The 10,407-nt window shown below is 42.4% G+C and overlaps 1 protein-coding gene across 2 annotated transcripts in view; it reads right to left on the bottom strand.

Annotated features, from left to right (window-relative positions):
* Positions 1 to 10,080, bottom strand: part of PMFBP1 (polyamine modulated factor 1 binding protein 1) — a 1,360,893-nt gene extending 1,350,813 nt beyond the window's left edge. For both annotated transcript variants that reach the window (XM_069635509.1, XM_069635508.1), the window contains exons 1-2: positions 9,945 to 10,080; positions 5,669 to 5,814 (exon numbers count right to left, since the gene is read on the bottom strand). In XM_069635509.1, coding sequence (XP_069491610.1) covers positions 5,669 to 5,814; positions 9,945 to 9,975 — 177 coding nt within the window. In that variant the 5' untranslated portion in view covers positions 9,976 to 10,080. The remainder of the gene's footprint in view (positions 1 to 5,668; positions 5,815 to 9,944) is intronic.
* Positions 10,081 to 10,407: the final 327 nt, after the last annotated feature.

Genomic DNA, 10,407 nt, shown 5'->3' on the forward strand with positions numbered 1-10,407 from the left:
AGCATATACTCATATACTCTGTTTCTACTCTAGAAGTTCTTTTTGTGAGAGTCTTCGTGAGGTGAAACGGACCACTCACACAACGGTTGATGCGCAGTCAAACCTACCTACAAGGGGTGTTCAAAGGACAAAAATAGAGGTGCTCATGGCACCAATAAGGAGGTGTGTTCAGTCTCATTTTCATAAATATGTTGTGCTAGTCGTATTTTATGTAAGATTTTGAGGTTTAACTCGTTAGAGTTGAGATTGCTAATATTAAGTCAGTTAAAAGAAACACTAATAATATAATACTCTCCATTTCTTTGCCTTAGGAATTGAGAATAAGAACATATATATTTTTGGAACAAATAGCATCATTGGCCCTGAAGATGGACTGTTGTAAAGTCCGAAACGCGTTGGCAATACACTAAGAAAACCCTGAGGCTATTTTTTGGATTGGTGACTTTAAACCAAAGAACTTTTATGATTTCATCTTGCTACAATTTATGAAAGGAATTTGCTAGTATATGGATTGAAGCTTTACGAATGAAAGTTTAACAGAATTTGTGATGTGAACTAGTTTGCTTTAACCTTGTTTTTTCTGAAACACTTTGATAAAAATTGTGTATCTTTACCAATTAAAATAACCCATAGAGGGTTTTTTCCTACTTTTCAAATTTCGAAATACTTTGTGTCAGAAAATTGTGTCAGAAAATTGGGTTCACAGACATGTTTTAGGATCTATGAGTCTGCATATGCTATGTTATGGAACTAAGCTTATATCATATTATTTGAGTTAAATCAATATTGAATCTGTTGTTAGACGCTCATCTAAACCCTCCACAACCTTATTAGATTAAATCTAAACTGTAATAACGAGACCCACAATTAATTATTGACTAGCAAGCAGTGGGACCTCCATCAGACTCCTCGTGCCTGCAACACTAACGAACTTGGGATATAATTCCCCTAGGAGTGCACTAAGGGTTGGCACGTAGTGATACATGCCCTTTTCCCCTGATACAAATGTTTCCCCATTGCACTACACTCTAAAGGTGGTATGCAATATTAAAAAATACAAGAATTAAGAGAAACAGTTTCCCAGTGCGGATAGTCTGATGGATTGGTCAGTTTCCCCATAACAATGAGCAAAAAGGCAAAAGAAGTGAAGCTGAAGGCTTTACTTCTATTCAAAAAGTCTGCATCGTGTGCACGAGGGTGTACGAGGGAGCCCAAGGATACGCAGCAGTGCGTACGGAGCCGCGGGAGGGGTGCACGGGTGGCCAAGGATGCCCACAGAGCAGCCTAATGTTTGGTTAAGCTTGGACACTGTGTGGCTGATCGACTGCATAACATGGATGGGGAAAGATTGAAAGGATGTACAGAACGACTGATTCAGGGAATGTATGGTGTGGATCACACAACGTATCAGGCTCTGGACTATTTTATTCAATACTATAAAGTTATGGTCTCCTTTATTAGGAGATGGACTCTTAAGAATACAAGTGCAGAGAGCCAGTGGTCTGTAGCAAAAATATGTAAAACTTCTACAAGAACAACACTCTAACCATCTTCCAAGAGATCCAACGCCACTCCCTCTACCTTGCCTCTCTGATTGATCATCCTTTTTTATTGGTCTACCTTCACCATCATCTTATATGTCCGTTACTGGAGTCTGACTGATTTTATAAGTGCATATAAAAATGGAGTGAAGAAAAACTTGTCAAGTTCATGAAACGTGTGTATCGTCCCCTCCCCCAAATCCTTGAACGTTTAACCAGCACATACAGGAACGAGTGAGCATGAAAAGTTTACAAAATTCGAACACCTCCACTTGTTGGAGACTAAGTGAATTGTGTCTGGTGTTTGTCAAATCAACACATTTGCAGCCTATGTGCTCCTTTTGGCGTTCTGCTTGGCCACGAAAGCGTGTATATTACATCCATAATGGGAGTGAAGACATTGAGCTGGGGACAGTTCTTTCAGAAAATGCTAGGAAAAAGAAAGCGTGGGTGGTAGTCCACGCAGAGAAACACAGTTTCGAATCCCAGGTCCGCGCTTAGAAACCTCTTCGTTATTGAGCACGTTATAAAAAAACCAATTATAATTAATAATCAGTCATCCAGATGAGAGAAAAGTGTGCTTTTTAACGCAGTGACGAGCCCCCTCATTTAGTGTGAAGTCCAGACATTAAACACCAAGCCTACATATTTATCAGTCCAGTTGGATGTCAGCAATTGCTGTCAAAACTATAAAAGGCAACCCCATTGTTAGAAAGGCTGTTTAACTCAACTGCAGGAGTAAAGCCTTTGCGACCATCATTTATCAGGAACTGGATCCCTGGGAAATTGTCCAACATTCAGCCTCTAATGAAAGAGGCTGAGAGTTTCTACTATGAACCAGTGTGTTACTCTGGAATTCGTGCAATCAAGACCAACCTAGTAGAAAAAAAGGGGGCGTTTTCTGCCGTTTTAATAATTCCATGGCAACTTTTGAGACGGCGGACATCCAGGATTATGCCAGAGGCCACAGGAGTGGCAGATCAGCCTACCCAATCAAACATGTTAAACTACACTAAAACTTGATGTAAAAAAAAATACAACACGCATGTTCATCACCTTTAACTCACGTGTGCTTTTACTGAAAAACGCCATGCTGAAATTATTTGATGGAGCATTATTTAGACAGGTAAAATGAATGCTACTTAAATTACTAGAAAGATACAGAATGAAAGGGAGCACAAAAGACCAACAAGGAGTAAAACGGGCATATAGCTTCAATGAACAAGAAGAATAAGGGAACAAGAGCAATTATGGTTATGTCAAGGCGAAGCATAACTGTCAATGAAGGAGGACCAGCATAAAGGCCAACCTTTTAGAGACACTAGTCGGGTCCTCGTTTGAACTTGGCATTCGTGGATTTGTAGTACAGGTTTTATAATGAGAATATCCAGGACTACAAGTCCTAGAATGGAAAGTTACAATGGGCAATAGGGTGTTTATCAGATTGTTTTCAATTCATGAGGGTACAAGGCAGGGTTGTCCTTTATCCCTTCTATTCTTTGCTCTTTTTATAGAGCCTCTAGCTATCTCGATCAAGTAAAATATTGACATAAAGGGTATTCTGATGGGCAATTGCACCTCTAAAGTCCTTCTTTACGCAGATGACTACCTAGTTTTACTTTCTGATCCTTAGGCTTCGTTCAAGGAATTAAATTTGAACTCGGACTAGATTTGGTCAAGTGTTGGATTATAAAATGAATGCTTCTAAAACATTGATCTTCCCAATTACAGCTTCGTGTCACACAGGTCTTTTTGGAGTTGAGCCGATAGTTGGGCTGAAAAGGATTTCGTATATCTGGGACTAGAAGTTTCAAGACGTGTAAATTGCTTATTAGCGTCAAATGTTCAAGTCAAACTCACAGAGATAGCAGGGCTGTGTTTGAAATGGAAAAGATTGAACCTAACCTTATGGGGTAAGGTTAATATAATAAAGATGACTGCTTCCAAAGCTGCTTTATCTATTTAGTATGCTTCCTTTTCCCTTGATGGGAGATTTACTTTGTGACATCAATAGAGTTTTTCAAAACTTTCTATGGGGAGGGGGGGGGGGGGGGTAGATCCAGGATTCCAATGGATGTACTCATGAAACCAGTAGGTTTTGGTTTCCATGATATAGTCTCATATCATAGAGCCTTCACCATGCGTACTCTGCATTTCTGGTTAAGAGAAGATGCAGCTAATTGCCTGAACCGCGTTAATATAGAGAGGAACGCTGTTCAGCCAGTCCCCCCCTTGGACTGCCTCCTTAGTATGGAAAAGAAGAGAGCTGTGGATAAATCCACGCCGTTTGTTAAACATATTCTAAAAGATAGGAAGAAATGTTGTGAAAGCACAGGAGTTAAATATCTACTGAGTCCACAATTTCCATTCGGAGGAACTCTGCATTTCATTTCAATAATCGTACCCTCTCGGCAGTCTGCAGGCATTTGCCGATTAGGACAGATACATGATGGAATTTCATTGCTCTCGTTTGAGTTCCTTAGGTTTAAATATAAGTTGCGTAGGTCAGGAGAATGTTGGTATCTAGTTCTCTGTGAAGTTTTGTGGAATGTATTGGCACCCTTAAACGCCTCTTTGTATAGTGTCCCTCCTATATTGCATTTATCCAAAGTCATCTTTATCTGCTTCAACTCTGTATAAGCTTCTTAACACAGGTGGGTAATGATGTTCCTTCCGAGCGTGGTAGGGCAAATTGGACCCTGGAATAGGGTTTTGACTTATTAGTGGGAGATTGGAATTATATTTGTGCAGGACCTTTCAGAAACAAAGTTGGCTTGGATTTGCAGTTTACTCAGCAACGGATTGTACATTGCATTTACTGGACGCCTTCAAAAATTAAATGTTGTAAGCTTGCGCATGATATATCCTGGAATTGTAAATCAGATATTGGTACTGGTTTGCATATGTTTTGGTCTTGTGTGAACATTTCTAGCTTTTGGGATGATGTCCTTCAGCGTATGGATATTGTCCTAGAGCTATCGCTCCCCCATACTCCTTTGCTACATGTGCTCGGCTTGTTCCCAGTAGGTATTCACCTCTTGGTTGGCCAGCTCTTTTGGTTTTATAACTATTGGTGGCTGAGAAACAGATCTTGAAATGCTGGAAGAGTGACGCTAAGCCTTCAGTGGATGGCTGGTGACAGGATTTAGTCACTATCAAGCAGAGAGAAGGTCGCGTATCAGAGATTGAAAAAAGCCGATAAATGTTCTGCTATATGGAATATCTTTAATGAATTGTATACCTGAAAAAATTCCCTTTTGCTGAATTAATATGTATTTGTTTTTCTTTCCTTAAATGTCTCCTTTTCTCTCAGTCTCTCTCCTTTCTCTGATTTTTCTCTTCTCCCTTTCTCTCTCTCTACCTTTTACACGTATTGTAATAGCTGTATAAATACACGGATATGTTGTTTAATTGTTGTTTATCTGTTAAAATATGATGCTGTTTTTATCTTCTGCATGTCATAAAAATTTCAATAAAGAAATAGGATAATGTCGGCATCTAGGCACCACATAAGGTTAAAATCTTCAGACGTACACGCAACACTTTTGTCCATGCTGAGAGTGGGAGTGCATCTTGAATGCAGTTCTCAATGTTCACGGGGCGGGAATGTGTTAACTAATACTTTCAAAATGGGTTTCTTTACCATAAGTAAACCTCTATAAACGCATTTCCAAAAAGGTTCTAACAAATAAAAACGATATCCTGAAGAAGCAGTGAAACGTGTACAGGGATTACAATTACAAAAGAGTGACTACAAACATTTATTTGAAAAGTCATTGGTGGCGGGGTCACAAGGACGATCATCTAAAACGTATTCAAAAATGTACTCAAAAGTCTAACTGCGAAATAAATCAAACATTTTCTGAACTCAAATCCAGTTTCAGATCTCATGATTTTGCAAAAACAAGGAACCTATATGGTGTTCTTTGAATAGAACAATAAAGTGGAAGTACTCCAACTGCAGTTCGTTCACAAGCAAATATAAAAAGGTACTGGTATCACCAACATAGGGAGGCTTTTGAGGTTTAGTTTTCTCTGCTCAATTATTAGCACTCCAAGATGAAAAGTGATTCCCTTTAATAATGCATTTCTTATGTGAAGTTAGTAGGCGGAGTGGAGCCACTTACCTTAAGTGTGTCCTCCTGACCATCATCCATCACTTCCAGCCTTCGTAGGCGTTCTTGATAGAGTGTCCGGAATTCCCCAAATAGATTCCTCATCTCCTGGGATCGGGAGTACCCTCTACCATACACCCAGTCACCTCTGCCAACTTCTGCAAATGTCAAACAAGAAGTAAATTACAACAGCATGGCATTGTCTGGGGAAGTGGGCACGAAACAGAGAAATGGCTCAAGACAACTCAGGTAGAACGCACAAGCAATGTGTTTTACAGAGAGAAGCCAACAATATGCAATCCATCAGAATGGCACAGCAAAGGCGAATGGAACAACGGCAGACCGTCTCTGGTCACTATGATTTGGCATGGAATCTGGTTACTATGTGGGCACACCTAGGCGGTAAAACAGTAGCCAGATAAAGGGTAGGAGAAGATTGTTAATTGAAAAGCAAGGTCTTGAAGAATTTTCATATCCTAAAATAATGGCCAAAGGAGCAATATGGTAGAGCCATGTAGGTCCTATATGTGGCACTAAAGAGTCTCGCTGCGACTCAATGCTCCAAACAGCAGTGTTACAAAGTTGGTTCAAGGCATTTGGCTTATGTGATTCACCGTTGGAAGTAGTGTTCACTCACCAATTTCAGAGGTGGGCGGGATACAGAACATGACAAATAGAAAGTAGAATAAACTGGGAACATTCAGGCAGAATTATTTACTTTTAAATAAAGACATACTACATAACTTTAAAACGAAAGCAAAATATAAGGTAAAAACATAAAATGTCGAGTTTTTATATCTTTTATTGGATTAAGTGAAAATATTATGTTGCTAGGGAAATTGTACTATCTTTCGAAGTCTCAGAGACCTTCCTCATAAGACGGTAACATGCAAAAATGTGCTACCATCTGATGAAGAAGGTCGTTGATTCTTCAAAAACTAATGCATTAGCCATAGGCACACAATATTTACAGTTAGTCCTACAAGGAGGTATCAAAACTCGACATTTTATGTGTGTGTTTTTTTTACTTGATTAACACAGCAACAAACTTTTTTTGCGTGGGTAAAAACACAAACGATATGGGTTTTCAATACAACCTGGATACAAGAACGATAACAATGGAGCCCGACTGCTTGAAAAGGCCATGTAAACTTTACTAGAACTTAGCAGTTCGGTTTGGGGTTACTTAAGCATCAATACATGTTTTTTGGGTGGGTTATTCGTGCATCAGGTTTCTGATCAAGGACAGGAAGCAGTTCAGTTTTCTTTATTGGATATTTGTAAGATACCTATACACAAATGGTGTTTCAAAGGTGCCACAAGACAAAAAGGGGGAAGACAAGGCATGGGAGAAAGATAACAATAACGGTCCTACTAGGCCGTGTGGCATTCAGATCGTGCAAGTGCAGTAACAAGAAGTGCGAGGGGAGACTCGGGAAGGGGCACGCCGGTCTGCGCAAATGTGAAGTACTAGGGTGGGAAGGGAAGTGCAGGGTAAAGCGAAGAGAGTGCAAGTGACGGGGGTTGGAGGAGGTGGCTAGAGGGCCACAGGGGCTTGGCGAGTGCTATGAGGACATCCGGAGGGCAAGTGTCAGGGATTGCACGAGGCAAGGGTTCACATGCTAAGTATGAGGAGTGGGGTGGACTGGGGGGGGGCTTTGTGCCCTGTATAACTCAGGGGGCACCAGGCAGCCAGTCACTACGCAGACTGGGGTGTTATCAGGGAAGGGGGAGAGGGAAGGAAGAAGAGAAAAGGGAGGGTCTTAAGGAGCTTCAGAAACTTAAGGATATCCGGCTCAAGCCAGAGAGGTGCAGGGAGACCATTCCAGAGGGAGGCGCCTGCGGTTCGGTGAAGAAAGAGCTGCCCCCCACTCTCTGCTTAAAGAAGCGACTGATCTTACATAAGGGCTCCAGCAGGGAGGTATTTGAGGAGAGAAAGTTGGATGTAGCAGGATGCCAGACCCCAGAAAGCCTTGTGGATGATGCAGAGGATCTTTAACTTGATCCTAGCTGCAACAGAGAGCCAGTGGAGAGATTTTAGGGCTGGGGAATTGTGGTCCCTGGGCTTGAGGCCAAGGAAAAGTCTTGCAGTCCTATTCTGGATTAGTTAAAGGGGATGAATGGAGGATAAAGGAAGAGGCTGTCAGCATTCCAGCCTAGAGAGGACCAGAGCTCTGGAAACATTGAGTTTCTGGGGGAAGGTGAAAAAGGGGAGAATGTCTCTGAGGCGGTGCAGCTGATAGTGGGCCTTTTGGCAAGGGACGGGATGTGGGAAGAGAAGGAGAGAGTCAAAGATGACACCAAGGTTTTTTGCCTCACAAGAGGATGAGGGGAGAGCACCCATAGAGGACGGCCAGAGAGTAGGAGAGAGCTGTGGTCCCAATAAGAAGGATCTCAGTCTTATTGGCATTAAGGCAGAAATCATTGGCAGCACACCATGCATATATAGCAGTTAGCGATGAGCGAGGATGCAGTAGAGGGAAGCTTGAAGGAGAGCTGTGTGTCATTGGGGTTAACCACTGATATATTTTTTTTGGGAGAGTTATTCATGCATCAGGTTTCTGATCAAGGACTGGAATTTAGTTTCAAGCAGAGGCGTTGCAAGGGGGGGCTAAAGGGTGCTATAGCCCCTGATCTTTTGGTTGTAGCCCCGGATAGAATCTCAGGCGTTACAACCAAAAGGCTAGCTAGCCCCCAGTCCTGACAGTTCCGACATCAGCGTAGCGCCGGGTCTTTTCCAGACCTAGCAACACCCCTGGTTTCAAGTACTTATCTGGTGCTGGCAAACATATAAACAGGCGTGCTTCTGAGCTCTTGTCACTGTGGTTTTAGCTGGCAAGTCCTTGATGCTGTAACAACAAATGCCTTTAAGTATCCTCATAAACAAGCAATATTTCTTTGCCATGCCTTATGGTGGTGGATTCATGGCAATGCCGATGCTTTGATTGGGCTTTTTACATAATGGGAATTTATTTCAGTGGTTTTCCTTTTTATTTTTTTTTGCTCCTCTGTTGCATAACGGAATAAGAAAGCATAGACAAACCGAGCTTGATCTCAGCCATTAGTCCAGCCCCCAACATACGTAGCCCCTTCTACACGGGCATAGAGACATATTATGCTCTTATTGTGCTTAATCGAAAATGCACTGCTTACGTTTCTATGCACAGCTAGACCACAACCCATGTCTTGGTATGCACCTCTTTTGGGGAGCTGCGTTCACTGGCAAAAAAGGCAATGACCAGAAATGCTTGAACCATTGCTTCCAGTCAACCTGGAGTTCTTTCTAATGGACAAGATTTCCCTTCGTTCAGAAATGCATTTGCTGCACCGCCGATACGTCCTTGCATTTTCGTCAACTTAAAACAAATGTGTACACATTAAAATGATACGAGTTTAAGTGTGGCTCTACCTCTTTCCTATCAATCGTTTTAAAATGTGGCCAACATCTGAGGGAAAATGTTACTGAGGACTAGGGTGACATCTCTTAGTTTACCACTTTAGAGCCCGTGGGGGGTCTATGGCACTACCCAAGGACTAAGGTAAACCATGCAGCCCCCTCCCAAGCGAAGATGCAGTACATTGCCGACCATAGCTTCCCCCACTTTCCTTAAACCAGTGTTTCACAACAAATGGCCTTCTAACGTACAAACCTACACTATCTTCAAGATAACTGGTTAATATGTTAATGCATCCTAGGAGGACACATTCAATACAAATGACCATGCACATTCAAGTTGGATCTCCTGAAACCACGACACATTCGAGGCCATGCAGGACTGGAATTGTGCCGAAACCATCGACACCTCGGATTAATGATCCATACCTCAGACTGATACTCATATCAACCGACTTCATCACATCGCCCCTGATGTACCACCTTTGCTGCCTACGCCGCCGTTTGAATACCCACTGTTGTTCCCTCTCTCCTCTATCCTCTATCCCTGAACTCCACGTTTCCTCTCGTAACACCCACATAACTTTACTCACATTGACAGTGAATTATCCCCATATTGAAGGTACTCAAAATCTCATATTTCCTACTCCACCCCTCCCGACCACATAACTGCCGTTCTATCATAGCGCCCGATATCTCCCACATGACTTAGATATCACATATATGCATGCCTTAAACTATACAGCGCCATTGCATAGTCAAGATGCATATTACCCTCCCCTTTGACTCTTAGCATAGTATGCTCGTAATTAACCATAGACCTTCGAATCCCCGTGAACTTCCTACAGAAGCGGCTACACGTGTCACTATCGCGCCCACTCCCCCAATCAATACCTGGTACCCCCACGGCTCTCCGACTCTCCATGGTTGCTGGTGTCCTCTGCCCCGCCACTCTTTCCGCCACAATTTGAATCTGTTGCTGTTTGGTAGCGTCTAGTTCCCATACGAGAAACGGCCCATAGCAACGCCCCGCCTACTCTTCTTCACGTGACTATGGGCACGTTCTCTACTATTCACGTCGCATCGAACGTCATCTCGCCCCTCGTCGTGACGTAAACGGGCAGCGTAATCAGGCAGGAAGGCTCTGGCTGAGAAGCTGCGAGTACAGTTGAAATGTGTGGCTCAGATTTAAATGCCCATTTTCTTCTGATCTGTATACCGGGGAAGCTCCTGTGGCTGCCAGATGCGCGTGGAAGACGTAGATGAAGAAGGGGGAGCCGAACATTGCATTTTCTTTAAACATCATTTTCATCTGTTCAATGTGATGGGTATGGAGGGCTAAGAAAAGGAACAGTGG

The sequence above is a fragment of the Ambystoma mexicanum genome, chromosome 1q, assembly GCF_040938575.1.
Source record: "Ambystoma mexicanum isolate Mex_15411 chromosome 1q, UKY_AmexF1_1, whole genome shotgun sequence".
Classification (NCBI taxonomy): Eukaryota; Metazoa; Chordata; class Amphibia; order Caudata; family Ambystomatidae; genus Ambystoma; species Ambystoma mexicanum.